At 46.3% G+C, this 22,510-nt stretch overlaps 1 protein-coding gene across 1 annotated transcript in view; it reads right to left on the reverse strand.

The window, feature by feature from the left end:
* Carmil1 (capping protein regulator and myosin 1 linker 1) overlaps positions 1–22,510 on the reverse strand; it is a 310,075-nt gene that overhangs the window by 179,399 nt on the left and 108,166 nt on the right. Inside the window, exons 3-4 of the mRNA XM_004640140.2 lie at positions 7,977–8,027; positions 3,164–3,223 (exon numbers count right to left, since the gene is read on the reverse strand). Of these exons, the coding sequence (XP_004640197.1) occupies positions 3,164–3,223; positions 7,977–8,027 (111 nt within the window). The remainder of the gene's footprint in view (positions 1–3,163; positions 3,224–7,976; positions 8,028–22,510) is intronic.

Consider the following 22,510-nt stretch of genomic DNA (forward strand, 5'->3'; position numbering starts at 1 on the left):
AGAGAGAGAGAGAGAGAGAGAGAGAGAGAGAGAGAGAGAGAGAGACAGACAGACAGACAGACAGACAGACACAGAGAATTCCACCAAACAGAGAGGGGGGGGGTGCACAGGCAGACAGATAGACAGATAGACAGAGGGAAAGAGACAGAGAATCCCACCAAACTGGGGAATGGACACAGAAGGGACAGGAATACAATGTGTGATCAGAGCAATCCCAGCAGCCATGAGGAAAAGTCAGTCCTGCTCCATGGTATTCTTTCGCTCCATGGTATTCTTTCTCGCCATGAACTACCACAGTCAAGCCACATCCTGGACTCGGCCTTCACATTACCACCTCATTATCGCATTCTTCTCCCACTCCAAGCCAGACACCCCCAAATTTAGGCCAGCCACTTATAAGCAATCATTCATGCCGGCATTAATCAGTTCCACCATTTGGGCAAACATATGTTGCTGGGATTTCCCCCCCTCCAAACTCCAGGTTTTGGAGAATGATAAACACGCAGGATAAAGCACAGCTCTAAAATGAACTGTAGTGAAGTTCCAAGGATTCGTAGTGTCAGTGTTGACAGCTTCTTTTAGAAACAATGCCAACAAACCACACACACACTTCCGTGTTCAAAACTAAAATAAAACCAAACAATAAAAGTCAGAGCAAGAATCTGATTTCAAGTCTTACCTTGAAGCCACGGTCACTGCCAGGGGAAGGTGGAAGCAGAGATGGACAACTAGACCACGGGGGCGGGACTCAGACATTGATTCCTGAGTAGGCAGAAATGCACCCACACTCACACGGACACACAATTTTCCACAAAGAAGAAAACCAGCTCACGGGCGCAACAACAGCAAACAAACGGCACAGGGACAAGTGGGTGTACCATACAGAACTAAAACCATCTAGCCAGATGTGGTGGTTCATGACTATAATCCCAGAACTCTGAGGCTGAGGTGGAAGAGTAATAAATTCAAGCCCAGCCTGGATTATCTAGCAATTTAGTGAGACATCGTCTCCAAATAAAAAATTTTGGGGGGCCTGGCCCTAACTCAGTCCTTTAAGTGGCTGCTTCCACAAAGCTGTCAGCCTCAGGTTACTGGAGTTCAAACCTCACAACTCTCCCGCTGGCCAAAAGTGCCCTGAAGGCATTCGAGGAACCAAAACAAAACAAAACAAAAAAAACCCTTATTCCAAATAAAAAATTTTAAAAGTGTTAAGGATGTAGCTCAGTATCAATGTTTAATTCTTAGTATTGTAAATGACTAAAAAACAAAATACAATTTAGACCCAAACATTGTTTCCTACATAAAAAGTTAGTTCAAAATGGACCATGTATGAAAACATATAACACACAGCTCTAAAATGATTTCTATCCTGAATCTAGTTTTTAAAACCTCTGAAAACTCAGTAAGACTACAAACAATCCCATTTGTAAGATGGAGAAAGCTTTAAATGTTACCACACAAAAGAAGCTCGTGGGGGGTATACTGATAAAAAGATGCAATATACTTAATCATGAGGGAAATACAAAATAAGGCACAGTGAGAAAGCACTACACATGCCCATCATACACCTACTAGAGTGGCTGCTGTTTCTGTTCACGTTTCCCCTTTCCTTTGTGGTGCAGGGCTTCGCATGTGTGAAGCAAGTGCTCTGCCATTAAGCTACACACCCAGCCCTGGCAATGGCCAAACTGCTAAAAGTAAAAAGACTGACCATATGTATCAGTGCTAGGAATGAGGTAGTGGAACTAAAACACTTTACAAAAAGGGTTTGACCTGCTTTGAGAAACAAATTGGTAGTTCTTCCAAAGGTTATGCATGTGCCTACTGGTTGGATTAGCACTGTTCTTGGTGTACAGCGGATTTACTAAAGACAGAAGATAGTGGGTGTGGGTGGCACCAACCAATAGGCTTGTAGCCTGGATGGAATGAAAAGGGAAAGAAAGGCTCACTGCTGCTGCTGCTGCTGCTGCTGTTTCCTGCCCAACCTGCTGTAGACTGCTCCTCCTTAGCCATGTTTCCCTGCTCTGTCAGCTGACCATAAACTGAAACCTATAAAAACTGTGAGTCAAGCCTTTTCTCCTTTAACTTGTGGGTGTTGGGTATTCTGTCTAAACAATGAGGAAATAACTGAGACACCGCTACCCCACTCCTTGGCATTTACCCATGGGAGATGAAATCATATTTCTAATTAAAAATTTGTATATGAATATCCATAGCAGCCTTATTTCCCATTGTCAAACCTGGAAGCAACCGGAATGTCCATCACCAAGCGAAAGGATAAAGAAGCTGAACCAGAGTGATATAATGGAGCCCATTCAGCAATATGAAGGACTGAACTACTAAAAGCTGCCACAAATCAGTTCTAATATAACTGAGTGAATGAAAGAGGCCAGACAGGACAGTGTCTGCAGCAGGACTTCAACCATATAAAATTTTAGGAAATGCAAACTATAGCAACAGAAAGCAGAGGTCTGCATGGCAGGAGCTTACTAAGGGGGACAAGGTAACCGCTGTAAGTGACCTATCGGCAGACCTAAGCAAAAGCTATGACATTTCACGCTTTACTACTCTTAGTTATAGCTCACAAAAGCTGATTTTTTACAAAATCAACATTTTTAGCATCAAAATATTAAAATTACCACTCTATCATTAAGAATGAAATTATAGAGTACTAAGTATGATAGCTTTAAATTTTAGTGTTAAAATCTGTTGTATCAGCCTGGAGTGTAGCTCAGAGGTAGAATATTTTCATATTCTAATGGCAACTAACATAAGAGCTAATTTGTTCTTTACAGTTCTGTGTTCTCCTTATGTCTCTCAGTCTTAAAATCCTTATATCCTCATCTTCTTATTCTGCTTTGTCTTAAGAAATATTTAATACCTAAGCCAGAGCTGCATATGTGTCTCACGCCCATATTCTAGCAGTCTGGCCAACTGAGGCAGAAGGACTGTGGCTCTGAGTCTAGTCTGGCTAACTTTGTAAAACACTGTCTCAAAATAAAAACTTTAAAGAGATCAGAGGATGCAGCTCAGTGAGAAAGCCATGGGTGAAATCCCTGTACTGCGGAGAAAAATGGAGAAACCAAAACACACTCATCGTGCGGCTTCAGGAACTCAGGATGGCATGAGCTGGCACCGGCAGGTATCAGTCACCCACACTCACCTGTGCTGGCCTGGTGCACATGACGCCGTGGATCTCTAGGTAACTGAAGGTCAACTCGAGCTGTAGGGGAAACAGAGGCCTGTAAAGAGGATTTAAAACACACAATTCAAGGGGAAAAAAAAAAGCCATATATTTTATTATTAATAATACCTAGTACTTTATAAATGCAATAGAAAATAGTTGATAAACTGAACCATCCAGGAGATGATGGCAAGAAAATGGATAGACAAAACTTTTTTAATCCACATCCATGGCATCTGCAGACAGATGAAGAAATATAAAGAGGGATACTAGCAACAATGGCCCAAGAGCACCTCCAGAACTACAGCCATGTAGGCCCTGGCTGTGCTCCTTGGCAGCAGGGTGCACACGGACCACCGGCAGGATACATCTTATAGGAGACAGTCCCTGAGTTCCTATTTCCAGAGAGTGGAAACAGAAAGAAAACAACTCCTCCATGCCTCCGTTGGTTAGTTCACAGACCCTCGAGAGCCCACTGTGTGTACATTAGAACCTGGGAAGAATGGACATACGTCTCATCCTCCAACCATTACCTGCAGCTCTGAAGCCATATGTTTTAATATTCCTTTATTTATTTGGTACAGGGTCTCACTACACAGCTCAGACTCATAGTGACCCTCCTGTCTCAGCCTCCCCAGTGCCAGGATTCCAAGTGTGTGCCACCATGCTCAGTTTTGGGGCCGGCACAGCATGCAGTACCAGGGATTGAAATCAGGTACTTACATTTGCCAGGCAGGTGCTTACACTGCTGAGCTATCTCTTCAACCTGAAGTCATATGCTTTAATGCATTTTCAACTTATAACATGTTTTCATTAAGCATTCTTCAACACAGTGTCCAAGTTTTTGAGTTAACACATTCCAGCTGGCTTGAACCACTGGTGATACATGCATGACTGTCCCACAGAACAGCTTGTAGCACCCAATGGGACTGTTCTGTCCTGCCCAAGGGGACAGCCATGCATGCAGCACTGGTGATTCAAGCTGCCCAGCAGGGAGACATATGAATCACAGCCCCAACATAAACAGGATGAGCACCCAGGCTGGCCTCAGAGGACCGCTCTCTGTAAGCTCTACCCCCAACTCAAGCCTCTAGGAATGCTGGCAGAACTGTGAGACACAGCAACTGAGGGAAGAAGTCTTCCAGATTATCTTCTCTTATCCCCACCCTAGACCACTGTCTGATCCTTAAAGATTATATAGCAATTTTTCTAAGTAATTTGCTTTTATCACCATTTAATATTTCAAATACACTTTTTTTCACTCAGATTGCTGCATAAAGAAACATCTGATACTGTAATTTTAACTGTCATCAACAGGTTTGGAAATGAGCCTCACAAGCATCAACCCAACAGGTAAGGCACAGGTGCACGCAGGTGTTCACGCTTATAGCCTAACTGCTGTGGCCACACAGCTGGCATCAGTGGGCAGAGCCAGGGATAGGGGCAGGCACCTTGATCGAGCAGGCCCAGGGAGATTATCTGGAAGTCAACAAAGATGCTTCTACTGCACCCGTGGGGTTTCAGTGACAGCCAGGAAGGACTGGTGGCACTTGCACAAGGCCCTGAAGAACAACTTCAAGTTTGTTAAGCAGCAAGGCCTGGCACAGAAATTTGGGAAGAAGAAAAGAATTTTCAAAGGCATAGAAACACTGAAAGAACTCAGATGAGGTAGAAACTAAAAGGAATAGAACCCACAGTATTGGCGATCAATAAGCAATGCGTGGCTGAGCCTGGGATCAGTCTGGTCCCAGGTTACTGTTACTATTACTATTACTATTACTATTACTATTACTATTACTATTACTATTACTATTACTACCGTAGAAGGGAGTCCCCCTAAGGTAGCGTAAAAGGTACCACATAGGGCTTGAAGCATGCTCTTCTGATCTCAGCCATGGCTTGTTACCAGGCCTTTGCTCCCAGTCCCCATCATTGATCCTCCCCAACTCCACCTCACCCCCAAAACAGATCAAAGAACACTACTAGATCAAGTATACAGACAAGAGAAGGCAAGGAGATTAGTTAGGAAGCTGAGACAGATGCTGGCTTCATGAAGATCTGACAATATTTTAAGTCAGATCAGCAGTTCAATTATTGACTGATTAGATAACAGGAAAGAGCTAACCACATCTACCGAAAGCTCCCCCACCAGACCCGCAGCAAGATGTTGACCACCCAGGCAGCAGAGCACATCTGGACTCAATTCCTGCTATCCTACAGCCCAAGCCTCAGCCTGCAGCCAGACCTAGGAGCCTGCCGTCTTCGGACCTCATTCCCTGCCCTCACAGTCTCCTCTGGCACCCCCACCCCCAGTCCCATGCCCTAGCACCCCCATGACTCCCAAACTGCCTAACCTCCGTCTGGTGGGCATCAAGAGATCCTTCCGCCCATGTTGCCTGCAAATCTCTTCCTGATCTGATACTTATCCAGCCCCAGGAAGCAAAACTGGGGCTTGGGGAGGTGGGGTTGATAGCAAAACTCTATTTCTTCATCCAGGTATATGCTTGTGATTAATCATCATGATGTGCAGCTCTTCCTGTGACTCTGACAACATATGTGGCCCATCTCACATACATGCTAAGATTGGAAAGAGAACATGCTTAATTTTATACAATTCCCCCCCCCTTAATTTTATACGATTTTTATACAAAATAAAAACATGTAACACTGCCTCCCCCAAAAAGAGAAGATACCTAAGTCATACCAGTGCTTATTTTATATTCTTTTTCTGAATATACTTCTTTTCCCAGAAGGCGGATGTCCACTGGCACAGGCCTTACTTCTCACCCAAGACTCAGGGACATGTGGAATCCAGCAGAGCACAGTGGGAGAAAGTCTCCTCTGACATAGGGTGCTCACAACACCAGAAACAATGTTCAAATTGTCCTGGCCAGCATGGTGTGAAATGTTATAACTACCACTGTGGAGCCAGGCCTTTGTTTGGGGCTGGATCAAGAAGGGGACAGAATAGGGCCACCTGGCAGGACAGCCACATCCTTCCAGAAAGGCAGTACATCTCTCACCAGAATACTTTAAGCTAAGTTTAGAGGCCTTGGCCATTTCCTCCACCCCACAGAATTGCCTTCTGTAATCAATGTTTCACATACTGGATAATGCTAAATTCATTCCTGCCATCCTCCCTCTCGGTATTCTAATTATAGGTGGTTTGGGCCAACTTCACTTCCTGGATGATGGATTTCATTTATATGATATTATAAACATTCATTTTATATCATCAAAAGGCCTGGGCCTAAATGTCTTTTCCCTTGAAGAAATTACATTAGAGTTAAAAATGTGTGTGTCCTGGGAAGACAAAGGCACTGGGCACCCTAATATTGTCTAGGATATCATCAGACCCCAGGTCCAGAGTAATCGCTATGCAGCACACAAGCATGTATGCACAAAGCAGGGGCTACAGTGCTGTATCTGTCATCCTAGCACTCTGGGGCGCTGAGAAAGTAGGGTCACAGACTTGAGCCAGGAGCAGGCAACTTAGCGAGATCCTGTCTTGAAATAAAAACCAAACAAAAGCCTGAGATATACCTCAGTGCAAAGGCCCTGGGTTCAATCCCCAGTACAAGAGGGGAAGAGAAAACAGTGTTGAGTAAAAGTTAAATTTTAAGAAGCCAAAAAGACTAAGAAAAAGAGCAAATAGCACTGTAGTCCAAGCATCTGAGCTCGGTAACTACAGAAGCAGAGCCTAATTCGTGCCTGCTCCCTCAGCATGAGGTAGGCCAGGAGGTCCAGCTCAGGAAAGTAGGGAGGGTAGGACATGGGGGACCAACTGCTTCCCCCACTCCTGACTTGTGACTCCTTCTGCATAGTAACTGTCCATCAGGGCTACTGTGCACCACAGGACAGCGTCCTGTCCATACACCTGGCCAACAGCTCATGGAGTTCTAATATGGACAATGTGGTTAAGCAGGCACGTCGCAGCCAGGCTGCCTTTACCAGGGTCCTATATCTGTCGCTTGCTAGTGAAGTATGGTCTTGGGTGAGTTACCTGACCTTCCTTGGCCTCAGTTTCCTCATCTGTAAAATAGGAAAAAATGGTAGGACCCAGCTCATGGTTCTCATAAGATTTTAAGGATTCTTTACTAAAAGAGCTCTCAATCAGTGTTACTAGGGCTGGCCAAATAGCTCAGCAGATTCAAGTGCCTACTTAGGCAGATTCAGAGACCAGGAGTTCAATCCTCAAGCCTGCCATGCTGGCCCCACTCCCAGGGCATGCTGAAGTGGCGATTGAGACAGGGCATGGTGGCATATGCCTATAATCCCAGCACTTGGAAGGCTATAAACAGGAGGATCACTGCGAGTCCGATCTATGCAGTGACATCCTGTAGACCCTGTCCTAAAATACAAAAAAAAAAAAAAAAATCCATCAATGTAACTTACCAACAGCTTTTAAATGCTGCCACTCAGCCCGTACTGTACAAAATTGTTTGGCCCTTCTGGTAACCATAACAAAGACATTGCTCTGCCTAATTCATGCATGCTTGGTTCTAATTTTAATGGGTGCTGTGGAGTGAGGGGAACCTCGTGACAGTTGTTGAAAAGAGCACTAAAGAGACTAAGCAATGCCTTGTCCCTTTTCACAGGTGGCAGGGGACATACAGGGAGGCCTGTAGGGTGTGTGTTGTGCTGGGGTATTTTTTGAGTGTGTGCATGGGTGAGTGTGGGAGTGCGTGTGAGGGGGGAATGTGTGTGAGTGACTGCGAGAGAGTATGAGAGCGGCAGAGTGTGGGAGAGCGGGAGAGAGTGTGGTGCATAAGGAGGGTGCTCGGCCACTTACCTTGGTGGGGATACGCGCGGTCAGCAGGAAGGCCCGGCATGACGTGAGCACCTGCAAAAAAGAAGCGGCAGTGTCACCATAGGCACACAGTGGGCCTGGTGGCCCTGGGGTGATACACAAGACCTAGTGAAATGGAAGCCTTAAAAGCTTCAGGGTGGCCGGGGAGATGACTCAGTGGAATAAGTGCTTCCCTGGCAAGCGCAAGGACCTGAGTTCAATCCCCCGTTCCGCAAAAAAAAAAATAAAAAATAAAAAAAAGCTTCAGGGTCACTGCTGCAGCATGTGCCACCACCACTGTCATGACACAGCTGGGCTCCTGCCATGTAAGAATTGACCTGTGATGGCTCACCGTCCTCATAGAATTGGTCTGCCCTGAGCATCCCTGCAATCTCAAGAGAAATTAGTGAACCCCAAGGACCAATAGGTTATTTCAGCTGAGTGAGCACAACAGGTCTCTATAGGATTAAAATACAAATATATACTCATCCAGACACGAGCCCCATTCTATCAACAGCAAACACAATGAAAAAGCCAATCAATCACTCACACCCCTCCAATGACAGCTACCACCCACATCCGCCCTCCTGTTTTCCACTCTCAGAACTTCAGCTGGTAACATTTCTGTAATGCACAGGCGGCAAAAGCAGGCCGCATTCCAAGACAGCTTCCCCTTCTATCTTCAGCTATGACTCTCTGAGTCATAGATAATATTCGTAGAAATTCCCTTTCTGACACTCAGCTAGTGACATGTGTTTGGCCTTGGGGACCCACGTGTCTAGAGTGCTGTTTGGTCCAAGTGAAGTCCCTGGGATACGAAGAGGCTGAATTTGATGTCTGGAGTTGAACAGTTGCTTGTAGCCCGCCCTCAGGGTCGAAACTGCCAGTCTGCAGCCTAGGTCCTGGTGTTTGCCCTGGACTTCGGAATCAAAGAAGACTCCCATGCTTCTCAAGTCCTCAGGAGATCGGCCTTTTCGTTTCCCAAAGAACTTTCATGTCATTAAGCGTATGTAGCAAGGAGACTCTCATGCTAATCTAAGAATGCTAGAGTTGAACAGAACCCCAGGAACTGAGTGAGGGGTCCCAGGTGCTAGAGGACTTGTCCAAGTTGGCAAAGCTTTTACCTAGCCCCAACCCAAAGGCAGAACTTCCAGTCCTAGCACAGAGGGTAAATCAATGAGGGAGCCTCGGGGGCTGCCTCTGTACCTTTCCACAGTCTCCCAAACCCCAAGTTGGTTTTCCCTAAAAAATACCTGAGTGATCACAGGTCACCACTGCAGGGGACAACTCAAGTCACTGCTCATGAATCAGATGACACAGGGCAGCTCCCTACTATGGCTGGGGAGCGTAAGGCTGAGCAAGTGGGAAAGGTGGAGGGAAGGGCACAGAGGGACCCAGCCAGGTCCAGATCCTGCACTCTAAAGCCACAGTCACAGCAATCCTCAAAGATGGGCTCTGACCTGGCCCCATTTTCACTGCTCCACCATGGAGATAACATGCCCAGAAATCCCCCTAACAAATGACTTCTGACAGCAAAGACATCTGTAGGTGTCTGGGTTCGAGTATCACATTACACAGGGAACCAAACTGTTCCTTGTCTCCTTAGCAAAGTTCCTTTCTCCCACGACAGCCTTGGGTACTAGAGACTTTCCAGCAATGAGTGCTGCAAAGTCAGGAAGTGTGGGAAGTACAGCCGGACTAGAGAGAGGACTGCATGCGACTTAATAACTCACAGTATCACTGCTCAAAAGACATCATCACCAACCTGGTCACAGAAGCCTCTCTCCCTCTTCATTATTTACAAAGCAACACATCACACACGCACGCACTTCTTTCTTCCAGAACCCTGTATAATCAATCAATCCCCAATCTTTCCAAGAATCTCAAGTCCACAAAACCTCTGTATAGAAATAAAGTCCTAACTTACATGCCAGAAAGGTCCCAAGATTACCCGGTCAAGACCTCCTAAGTAAAACCCCAAGTCTAGAGGCTGAGAGCAAGTCCAAAGAAACTCATCCTGCAGCCAGCTCAGCGCAGCAGAGCAGGACCAAGCCTGCCCCTCCCTACTCCAGTACAGTCTCCTCCTCCCCTCCTCCCCTCCTCCCCTCCTCCCCCTCCTTCTCCCCTCCTGAGTGTCAGGGCGGCCCCGGGCCAAAGCCCCAGGCAGGAACTGGTTGGCTCTCCAGGGTTCAGAAAAGTACACTGAACTGTGAGAACTGATCCTACAGCTCCCACCCAATTCTCGTGGTGTGCACTCTTTCATAGGTCTGCACACACCACCTCGACTGATCCTCACCGCACCCCACTTAAGATGAGGAAGTGGAGGCGCCACATAGTATGACCTCTGCAGGTCAGCCAGAAAGCACACAAAAGACCAGGGATTTGAACATGCAGATCTTGCTCCTGAGATGGCGTCCCAATGACACTAGCTCTCAAATCGTACCTTCCCAGGAGCCCAGAGCCCACAGTAATCTGCACACATGAAAACAACGACCAATCACAGAGCTCTAGAGCCACGGGGAGAAGCGAAAGGCTGCAAGGATCACCAGGAGGAGGAGGAATGCTGGGCACCGGAGGCTGTCTGCTGTCTGCGTGCAAGCCTGTGTGATCACTGCTGGCCTTGGTCACATCCTCCAGTCCTTGTGTCCCCACTGCTACCCGCAGTGCTTTTCCTGTGTGTCTCCCCTCGTGGCTCCTCTACTCTTCCCCTGGGCCCCTCTCTGCTGTGGCTGTCCCGGCCTTCCTTGCTCCTTCCCCATCTGGCCCAATCTCTCCTCCTGTCCCTGGTGCATGCCTCCCCTGCCCTCCCTCTGCCCTCCACTCCTGGCCTGTGCTCTATGGCAATCATGGCAGAGCCTGGATTTTATTTCTATCTTTTGTTTTTTTTTTTTTTTTTTTTTTTTCGTTAATTTATGAGAGAGAGAGAGAGAGAGAGAGAGAGAGAGAGAGAGAGAGAGAGAGAGAGAGGGGTGTGTGTGTGTGTGGCCAGCTCAGCCCACCAGGGGGCGGGGCTGGCTGGCATGTGGTGCTGGGGGATTGAACCGAGGTCCCTGATGCTTTGCCGAGCTTGTTTTTTTTTTTTAAGTAGGTGCTTTAGACCACTGAGCCATCTCTCCAGCCCCTATTTCTATCTTTTGAAAAAAACAACAACAAACACCCATCATGGAAGAAGTCTCGCACACTGGAGGAGGATTGCATCCCTTACACAGTCACAGAGAAACATGAATAAAACATGAACTAAAAAAAGAAGCACGAGAAACTTTGACACCGTTTTAGAAATGAGCACATGGGTAATTATGTGATTACTAGGTCCCCTGTGTGAGTCTAATTAATAAGTCTTTAAAACTAACTTCCAAGCATGTACCCAAACACCTGACACAGAGCAGCCATCAACAGCATGCACACTGCCCTGCCTTTCCATCCCTTAACAACAATGTCCCCTCAACCAACCAGGGACACCAGATGACCCGCTTTCCTCTCCAGCCATCACCCAGTGGTGCTCCTTGGGTCATGGATGGGTAGTCACTGGGTCTGTGCACTCAAAATGATAAGAAAAATCCCCATGTTTGTATGAATTCCTCTCTGAGTGGAGACCCACATGTTGGCCACACAGAGACACATCAAGTTCCCTAGGTGACCATCTGTGCCCCTGCCTAATAGCAACAGAGGTCCCAATCTGCGACACTGTCCCAGTCAATTCCCTGTCTTCAAAAGCATTTCAAAGGCGGGGTAGGTACACACTGTCTTTTGGAAATTGGACACAGGCTAAAATAATTTGTTTAAAAGGAGACACATCTGGAAGGGACCCCAGGCTTTAAAAGGAGTCAGAGAAGTCACACAAGTGTAGTGCTGGCTGGTCCCATGTCTGGTGGTCAGCTAGGGTCACTAGGGTGGAGGAAAATACGGGAAATCACCCGAAGTCACCCCACCATGTTGTAGGACTTCACATTTGGAAACACAATTGTAGAGTGGTATTTTGAAGTGGCAGTGAGAAACACAAAGGCTACTGGTCTAAGCAGAACTGTGCATCTTGTGCTATCTAAGCAAACTAAGCTGATAAATTTCTACTGTACTGGGAATCCCAATCCACTCAGGCACCCAGGTTCCCTGGCTGGCTGTGAACTGCCCTAAGATTTGAAGCCCCCAGAGGACGTGCAGTGCTTCTCACCAATTCTAGCAGGACGGGAGGAAACAGCACCAGAAAGTCCACTCGCTCAGGCTCCTGGTGGACGAGCACTAGGGTAGGACACAGCCTGCTTCTAGGAGAACCAGCACTTCTGGGTTGAGCACAGGCAAGTTTGCACTCCAGGAAACCAGAACCATTGGTCCTCCTTGCTGGGATTTGGGCATCAGGAAGACGGATTTAAATTCTTTTCTGCTACTTCCTAGCTGCATAAACATGCACAAGTCAGTTAACTTCCAGCAGGTTACAGGTCGCAGAGCGCCACAGAGGAGTATCCTGTGGCCTCCCATAAGACGGGCAAACAGGACTCTTCAGCAGCAGGGAGGTAAGTCAAAGGCATACAGGCCGAGCCCTGGTCCCAGCACCTGTCTTTACTAGATACCAGCTCTTAACATAACTTAAATAGTAGCATCTTTGATTGAGATTCCCAAAGCACAATTAGGTAACTACACTTAGTAGATTTTCAAACGCCAGTTTTTGTCAACAGAAGAAAGCAAACAACAGAAACGACAGAGACATCTCCTAGGAGGAGATTTTCTATTCAGGACATGTTTTTTGACCTTGAAGAAAAAAGGTTTTCTTGCAAAGTTTAAATAATAAATAAATAAATAACCAGGGGGACATTAGCGGGAGTACATGGGCCTGGCCAGGGAACCTCTCCCACAAAGGCCAAGCGCGGCTTCGCTGCCACCTCCCGGGAAGGCCCTTTCTTCGGCCAGGGCCTTAGCATGCAAGCCACGCTCCAAACGTCTGTAACGGGCTTCCTGTCCCTTTCACTAAAATGTAGCCAGCGGACCCCTTTCCTCAGAGCCTTCTCAGTTCAATTTTTTTAAATTCAAATTTTCACTTTAAAACTTATAAATACTGTTAAGATTTACACCTTAGCAAAGAAGCCTTGATCTTCTTATGGAGAAGATCTATAACGCGGCCAGCTGTGCAACCCTCTCACCGCATATTCATTAGAAACTAAAAGAAATCCAGCTTCACGTCTGAAGGCCACTGCCTGAAGCCCGCTGCTCCACAGCCCACCCATAAATCCACGACCTATAAAATCACATCCTCTCCTGCAGAACCCCAAGAGCACCCTGCTTGGAAACTGGGCTCTATGCACCAGGCATTTAGCAAATGGTCTTCTACCCCTGAAGGGTTCTTATAATTTACAAGCAGCCTAAAGTGATAAATGCCACTTAATACTTACTCCCTCTTGCAGACGCCCAGCTCCCAGCATTGCAGACAAGACCACATAAAAACCGCACGTGCCCCCACCCACAAGCACAGAGGAGCATGTGTACACGCACATATCCCTAGATGAGGGAGAAAGGCAGGTGGCAAGGCTCAGGATCACACTGTGGGGAGTTGGGAGTGACAGATGCGAAGGGACTTGTGCAAGGTCACAGAGCAGGCTGAGGGAGAATTAACTCTCTCCCGGCTCTGAGTCTCAGGACTCCACACAGGGCTCTCATGCCTACCACCCCGCCTGACCAATGCGAGAGGACACGACCTAAGAGAAGCTCCGAAAGCATCTCGGTCTGCACACAGCAGTCCCTGGACCAAATCCAGCGCAGACCCATTTTTACAAGGGAAATTTCATTACAACACAGTCATGCTTATTTGGTCAGTGTCTTGCGCTGGCTTCCGTCCCACGATGCCAACCAAGTCCAGCAGAGGTGACAGAGATCTATAGCTCACAAAGCCGAGTGTACTTAAGAGAAAAACATCATCAATTCCTGAGTTGTTAAGTCTAGAGGCAAACTTTGGGGTTAGGTTGCCCTGGTATGAACCCAAGTTTTAGTATTCACTATTGATGTGATCTTTAGCTAATTACTGAGCCTTCTCTATGCCTGCTTCCTCCTGTGTAATATGAGAGAAAAAACAATAAAAGGAGCAGTGGCAGTGAAATGAGTTAATATATATGAAGGGATTAGAGGACCTCAACACGTGTACAGTGTTGACCCGTATTTACACTTCAATGTTATAATAAAATGATAATGTGAGTACAACAACATTAAACTGACTTAACCTTAGAGACCCTACTTGAGCATGTTACACTCTCTTGCTTTACCCAACTTTAAAGCAAGGAGGTTGGAAGAGGTCTCTAAGTTACCTTTCCAAACACTGGCTCTTTGACTTAGGCCCTCTCCGGATCTCTCCCAGCTCTGACCCCTGGGCCTCTGTGGTTTATGTGGACTTCTAAGAATGTCTAGTCTCAGGTAAATGTCCCTGGGAAGACCCAACTTCCCCTTGGGTCACTGCTCCCTGAAACAGACGCCTTAGTGAAAGGGACAAAAAGACATCCAAGTCGGTTTTCTATTTTGATGCCTTGTTCTGGGGGAGATCTTGTGCTCCAACACCTGTGTAGATCTATTTCTTTTCACCTGATTATTTCTGCCATGACATAAAAATGGCATTTTATACACAGCTGTGGTGTTGACACACAATCACTTGACGCTTGTTCAAAACAACATCAATTCACCACTGGATCCTCTTTTTAAAATATGGGGTGGTTACAAACTCCTAGAATCTATGACACTGATTCTTTGAAAATGACATTGCTTTAAAGGCACAGAAATGACACCTCATTTTTAATGGCAGCCCATTTGTGGAGCATCACAAACCAAGTGGGCATTCCTCAAATGGCGCACTGACCACTATTCCTAGAAGAGAGCCATCTCACGGAAACAGAAAAGGAGACAACACCCAGCTCCGGTCCGCAAAGTCAGACAAGGTTTCTTGCTGAGGCCTTTGAGCCTGGCACTCCTTCAGTGCTGGATGAGCAAGGTGCAGGGTCCCCAGGTCTTTGTGTCAGATGCATGGTGACACCTCCCCTGGTCATCACTGTCTTGTGTGCATTTATATTTTAAGTGGACTATAAACAATAGAGCTACAATCATCCCAGGATGGCAAAAAAAGCACCAACTGACCTCATGTTCATGCTGACCCAATTAATTAATCACATGTCCCACTCCCAGGCATGGTGCCACCCAGGCTCTCCTCCAGTGCATACATGAGGAGTTGCCAGGATGCAACTCTGAACATCACAGCGCCAACAAGGCTCTAAGCCGAGCGTACTTAGAGAAACAGTGACCACATCCTGTTCCCCTCCTCACAGATGAAAAAACAGACCAGGAAAGGGAAAATGATGTATCTGCTTGCATCATACCTCATGCTTTGCTTCAAGTTATAAAATTTTAGCAAGAAATAAATCTACTGGCAGACAATAGAATATCTTTCATAATCAAAACGGAACTAGGACCCAAGGGGTACAGAACCCAAGCAAACCCCAGACAGGAGAAGCCAGAGTGAACAATGGTCCTTTCAGGCTGCATGCACCACAGTAATGAATCGGCTCCCATCCTTTCTCGTGATCCCACTCAAGATCCAGAGCCCAGTGCTCTGTTCTGGATGTGGTACCCATGAGGGGCAGCGACATCTATGGCTTAGAGACCACAGACACTGGCTCCAGGGACAGGGGGCCTAGGTTTGGGTTCCCACTCCACCAATCACTACCAGCCTTTGAACCTGAGCAGGTCCGTGGCCTCTCTGAGCCTCTGTTTTTTACCTGCAAAACTGTAGATGCAAGAACTATCACTTGCTGAGAAAACTGGTGAAGTCCTCAGAGCCAGACCTGACTCACATTGTGTCCTACACAGCGTAATGATGAAAACAGCTGGCAACTGGCTAGTGGCAGGTCTGCAACCAGGAACCAGTCTTCTTTGTCCTTTACTCTCCTTCTGCTGCTGTGGTCCCCACCACCAACATCATGTCAGAGCAGCCACAGAGTCTCCCAGCTCTACCTGCCCAAGCCACTGGGGCCCAGGTCACTTCCTCCCTTCTTCCCTCTGGCCACATTAGTGTTTCTCTCAAATGGAAATCTACACATTTTCTCTCCTTCTCTCAAGCACAGTTATGAAGTGTATACGGTAAGACATGTGGTTGAGATTTAATGTCATTATATAAAAAGAGCATGTTTGTTGAACTCAGAAAGTTATTAGAAGGAAAGAAGGAGAAAAGATGATTTTGAGTGATGATATGAAGAACTTGATATATATACATAATTGATGTCAACATTTTCCGCACTGAGGGCTACAACTGATTGGTGAGCAATTAAAGCAATTCAGTAGAGCTTAATGAGCAGATAAATAAAATAGACTAAACTGAAATGGAAAAGAAAAGTCAAGAATATGATCAAAATATATCATATACATTGAACTCCCTCCCCAAAACATGTCCAACTACAAGGGAGGATGAGGACAGGCAGATGATGTAGGAATGATTAATGTGCATATGCAAATTTGCCACAATGAAACTCATTAATCTGTGCAACCAATGTACCCTAGTAAAATCTGTAGAGGAAAAAGAAAGTAAAAAAACACAAGCATTGTGTCATAAACATGTTTGCACGAGATCTGGATGTATACAGTATTTGCACACATATGTGCACATGCATGAGTACACACTGTGTACACATGGCTCAAAGTCAACATAAAATGTACTTCTGCTATGGATGCAGGTCATAAGCATGACAGACAGCAGCGCACAACAGCACATATAGAGTCTGACCGCTAAGCAACATGATGGTTGATATCCAGGCATGATGAGGCCAAGGGTAATTCCAGTCTTACCCAGTGGAAAATGCTTTCCTTGTTTCTAAATTAGAGCCTCTTTTACTGTCCCTGTATGGACACAATAGAGCCTTGAGGAGACCTATAAGGAACGAGAACCACACCATGAGAGATGTGTGCCCAAGTGCTCCTTAGGAACAGAGCCAAGCCTGAAGCCCAGGCTCCTGCCCACAATGTTGCTCCTAGAACAGCATGCTCTAGGATGTGGCCTGACTTAGCACAGGGGAGGGGACAGGGAGATAGCTCAGTAGAATAAGTGTTTGCCTGGCAAGCGCAGGGTCCTGAGTTCAATCCATGGTACCACCAAAAAAAAAAAAAAAAAAAAAAAAAAAAAAAAAAAAAACTCATGCCTGACCACAGGAGAAATGACTGCCTTGGGAGTCACAGCCAATCTCAGACTAGGAGAGAACACTCCCATTTCTACATCATGATATAGCAAAGACAACAGACTTTGGATCCAGAGCAATCTGAAATCTCTCGGAAACATTCCCACTGACCAAGCACCTGACCTGATTCTGATTCTTCTTACCTCTAAAATGCTTATGATATGGGCTTTAGGATGATTTCAAGGACTAAATGGAGTGGTACGTAGAATGCCTGGCATTGTGCCTGGCACACTTGTAGACTTGCTGAACTTCATGCACAGATGATGCCGAGACCTGGCTCAAAGTCTCTCCATGTATCTGCCCCCTACTCGTCACCTGGGGACAGTGGAGCATCCACTCACACAGGGCACACTCCCACTTTAAATTCAGCCACTCACAAGCATGGGAAATTAGGGGAAAGAGCTCCTGTCCTCAGTCTCCTGGTCTATACAGCAGGGATCAAATACAGACCTTGCTTAGCCCGTTCTAAGGAGCAGACAATGCATGTAACATGCTTCACTCAGCACTGGCTTTATCATGCAGCCCTGCAGACACGGTGGTCAGTTGAGCCCTCCCTCTACTCTATTTTACCCTAGACTCTATTAGTTATAGCTTCGAATGCACCACCTCTAGATTCATGTTTGTTTTTCCTGTTGTTAGCAACAGAATCCAGAGCTTCAGCCACCCTACGCAAGCCCTCTACCACTGAACGACATCTCCAGCGCCTTCCAGCATTTCTAATTCTGGCATCTTGCTCTCTGCCCACAATTTCCTAATACCCAGGTGGGATCCATAGGCCACAGGGTCTGGTATCACTGAGGAGGCTGTTTAGAAATGCTGACTCACAGAGCCACAATGTAAAATGATGATCATGGTCAAAGCCATAGAGGCCTGAACACTGTATGTGGCAACAGGAAAACCTGAACTAGGGTTCAGCTTCTGTAGAATATTAAAAATTAGCACGACTCCATGTGTGGCTTTAGACAGGAGCCAATCTTGTGAGAAAATGTTACACTGGTGACCTTCAATACATCACTTGCCAATATTGACAGAAAGAAAGAAAGAAAGAAAGAAAGAAAGAAAGAAAGAAAGAAAGAAAGAAAGAAAGAAAGACAGACAGACTCTAGGACCAGCAAGATACCTCAATGGAGTAAGCGAATACTTTGGCAAGCACAAGGACCAGGGTTCAATCCCTGGTCCCACATGCAACGTTAGCCCCACCCCTGGGTTGCACTAAGCCAGCAACCAAGCCTGGGTGTGGTGGCACATGCCTGTGATCCCAGCACTGGGGAGGCTGAAAACAAGAGGATCACTGCAAGGTCGAGTTGCGTAGTGAGACCCTGTACCAAACACATAAATAAGAGAAGAGAAGAGAAGAGAAGAGAAGAGAAGAGAAGAGAAGAGAAGAGAAGAGAAGAGAAGAGAAGAGAAGAGAAGAGAAGAGAAGTCTCAACTCTAAGGCCACACCTCAGATCAGCAGGATCAGAATCTGCAAGGTGCAGATCACTAGCTCCTGGCTCAGTGACTCCCATCACCTGCTTCCTGCCAATGTTGCAGGGCTTCCTCCCTCTTCCCTGTCTGTGGGCCCTGGCCTGCTTCATCCCACTGACACGGGACTGAAACCCTGCCCCCACACTCAGCCTCTGCCAGCCTGCGTGCCCCTAGTCCTCTCACTACACCCACCAACAGCAAGCTCAGCCCTGGGTGAAGTTCTCACTGCCCACTGCATGCTGGTGGCAGGTGCTGCCAAGAGCCACAGAAGCAGACAGCTAGCCCAGCAGGTAGTTGTTTGCCTCCTCCTCTTCCTCCTCTCTCCCTCCTCCAATCTGTACAGACTATACCACCAGGTCTCCTAGACACACACTCTCCAAGTCCTTGCACAGTTCCTTACAACAAATCCCTTCACAAGTGTAATTACTTGAGGGACTGTATATGCAATATGTGTAGCAGAGAGAGAGACCACCTCTGTCCTATTCAAAGCTCTAGTTCTCAGTGCTAAGTACGGTGTCAGACACAAGCAAGGGGCTCAAGTATCTGTTGAAAGAGTAGATGGATGGATGGATGGATGGACGGATGAATGAAAAAATGTTTTACAGCTCTTCTCTATCCCTTTTCCAATAGTAAAAATTAAAGATTTTAGAAGGCAAAATGTCTCTGACATTAGCAAATCTCATGATAAATACTGGGTTCCACCTGTGTTTGCCTGTCACCCACCTACCATGGAACTGACACACCTTCCTACTTAATAGTCACATCCTACAAGGAAAGTACCTGAAACTCCGTCATTTGCAGCTTTCCTAAATTCATTTCATACAGATCTAGTAACTAATTCCCAATCTACCTGCCAAAACCAAGCAAACAGCACAAGAAAGGGCTAAGGTCGTAGAGGAAAAGTGAACTGTCAGGTACTGACGTCCTGGCCTGCTGCCTGCTATGCTCATTCTAAAAAGACAGGTCCCAGGGTTGTAGGCAGCTGAGCTCAACAGAAACACTACTGGCAGCCAGATAGGGCTGGGCCCTCGAAGGAGCCAGCAGAAGATGGGATACCTTACAAATGGAGAGGGAGGCACCTGCACTGTCGGCCAGGCCTCAAGACCAAAGATTAAACACAAATGCAGCCATATACATCCCTAGGGATAGACATCAGGGACTGATATTCTAAATAGGTATCAATCACCTTGAAAATGCCAGGAAGGGTCACTAACCCAACCCCCTACAGGGAAAGCCCATTCAGAATTCATGGTCACTTGCTACATGATTCACTTCATCATTTCATTCCAATTTAATCAATTTTACCTGAGCAACTATACTTGTAATCTTACTAACTGACCATAGTTTTGTCCCAACTCATGGCCATCTTGCGAGTTCCCATGTTTCTGACCTAAAATTCATCTTGAATTTTAGCAAACATAAACTCATCCCAGATCTCTTTTAGGCTGGGAGTTTCTTGCCCCTGTATCACCAGCTTTGGTCTTCTACAGCTGCCAGGGGCTGGGCATGTCATTTCCAGTAATGGATACAGGTAAGCAAAATCTGATATAACAAACGCTTATGGATACCTGGTTGCCCTCTACATCGCGATCCCTTGACTGTGTCAATAGGACAAAAGGGTTAAATCCAGAAAAGTAAACAATTTATAAAGGGTGGATCACAGTGCTGGTGAGGCCAATTTTATATAAAACACAGAAATAATTATACACTATTTTATGGCAATCAATAAACAATTCAAACCTAAGGTAATCTGCTGTTTAAAAATAGGGCCGTGGAAAAGGCCATACTACTGAGGAGAAAACTGGTTTGGTTTTTCTTGTTTTGATAGGGCCACGTTTTTCTCAAAGTTTCAAATGAATGAGATCTGCTGCCACCAAACCATCATTCATTCGTTAAAGGAACTAAAGAACCACACCAAGTGAGTTTCTAGATACACTGAGAACACAGGCAGAGCTTTAAAAACCAAACTCAGTCTGCACACAAAGGAAGAAAGTGAGGAGGTGGAGGACTTGGGCACAAACTGCTATGCAAGCCACAGGCAGCCACAAGGTCTCCTCCACAGAGCAGCACACAGAAAGTGACCCTGGGTCTCCATCATTAACGCCCCTTCCCAAAGCTTTCCTCTCCAGCTCAGAAACAGGCCAATGCCCCTGTCTGACATCAACAACCTCTCAGCGTAAGGCAAGGACACTCTGACTCTCCATTTCCAAAACTCATCATTTCTCCTCCCAAGGCAGCCAACTGGGTGGGTCCTTCACTCCAGGCTCTGACAAATAGGCGCCTACCTACTGGGAGGATCCTTTCTTTCCTCTGCCTTTTCCAAGCGTGTTAAGCCACTGGGAGGCTGGCAAGGGGAGGGCCAAACCTGCAAGTCTTAAGTCATGTTCTGCCCCCCTCTCTCCCTGTGCCTAATCTCTGTAGAAACACGGTTTTTGTTGTTGTTTGAGTTTTTTTACGGGACCAGGGATTGAACTCAGGCCCTTGTGCTTGCCAGGCAAGAGCTTATTCTACTGAGACATCTCCCCGGCCCTAGTGGAAACAGTTACGGCAACTGTCATTAAATACTAGAGTATGGGGTCGGCAAGACAGCTCATCAGACTAAGTGCTTGCTTAGGCAAGCACAGGGACAGTGGTTAGATCCCGACACCACATGCTGGGCCAGCCCTGCCCTCAGGAGGATCACTATGAGTCAGAGCTGTGTGGTGACCAAACTGTCAGAGCTGTATTTGTGTAACCAAATACATTAAAATGAACAAACAAACAAAAAAACATGAATAGTAGAGTAATGATTTATTCAACAAACATTTACTAAGGGATTAACTGGTACTAGACACTAAAGATAAAAAGACCCAAAGCCTTCCTTTCAAGCAGCTTATATTCTAATGGGAGGGGAAACTTTACACAAACAAGGCACTGGGGTGCTCACAGTGACAATACTATGAAGAAAAATATGAAAATATGGCCCAAAAAGGAAATGGGGGATGCTTGGTGCTCGGGTGTTGGAGGGGTAGCTGGCATCCATACACAGTCTGTGAGACCTCTCCTATGGACAGGTCAGATACACAGCGTCCAGAAGGAAGCAGCAAAGGCAAAGTCCCACAGTGGGCTGAAGAGAGTAAGCAGAGTCAAGGTCAGAGAAGGGTGACGAGTGGAGGAAAGGGCCCCAGGTGGTTGGCGGGGCCTTCCGGTGAGGCACTGTCCCACACTCCATGCTGACTGGGCATGGTGCTGGCTGCTGCGTTAAATGCAGGCTGAAAGGTGCATGAGAGCTGAAGGGCAGGCAAACAAGGCCTGTCAGAAGGCAGCTGTGGCAACTGCTAGCGGTGGGGGACAGTGGATAAAGGGCAGAAAAGCCAGACTCTGGAGGTGCCCCGGTGATGAAGCCCATGTGGGTCTGTTGACGAAATAAACTTAGGGATATCACACAAGTGAGGGCATTTTGCTAAAGGTAATAATAGTTTGGTTTCTGTGTATGAGGTGATGATGTAGTAATTCAAGGTAACACATGATTATATGATTCCAAGGTTGGGACAGGTAATGCATTACCTCGGCAAGCCACAAAATCTTTATGGGAAAAGCATGTCTTGAAAACAAAGCGTTGGTTCCACTACTCTATTTTCCTCATGCTCTCTGGATGATGATCAAATTAAGAGTGAGGAATGTTTTCCTGCCCAACTGCCTTCCTGAGTTTTAATCATATAAAACCATATTGAAAATGTGATAATATAAAATCAGAGACTCTATTTAAATTCTAAAGAGTAATTCTTGGTAAAGGAAGCATGGGGGTATTCTTCCTTCTTTCCTCAGCTTCTCTGGAACAAAGCCCTCTCACAGAATTTTCCAGAATATTCTGTGTGTCTTATATTCTGGTACTAA

Source organism: Octodon degus, unplaced genomic scaffold (assembly GCF_000260255.1).
Source record: "Octodon degus isolate 3935 unplaced genomic scaffold, OctDeg1.0 scaffold00119, whole genome shotgun sequence".
NCBI lineage: Eukaryota > Metazoa > Chordata > Mammalia > Rodentia > Octodontidae > Octodon > Octodon degus.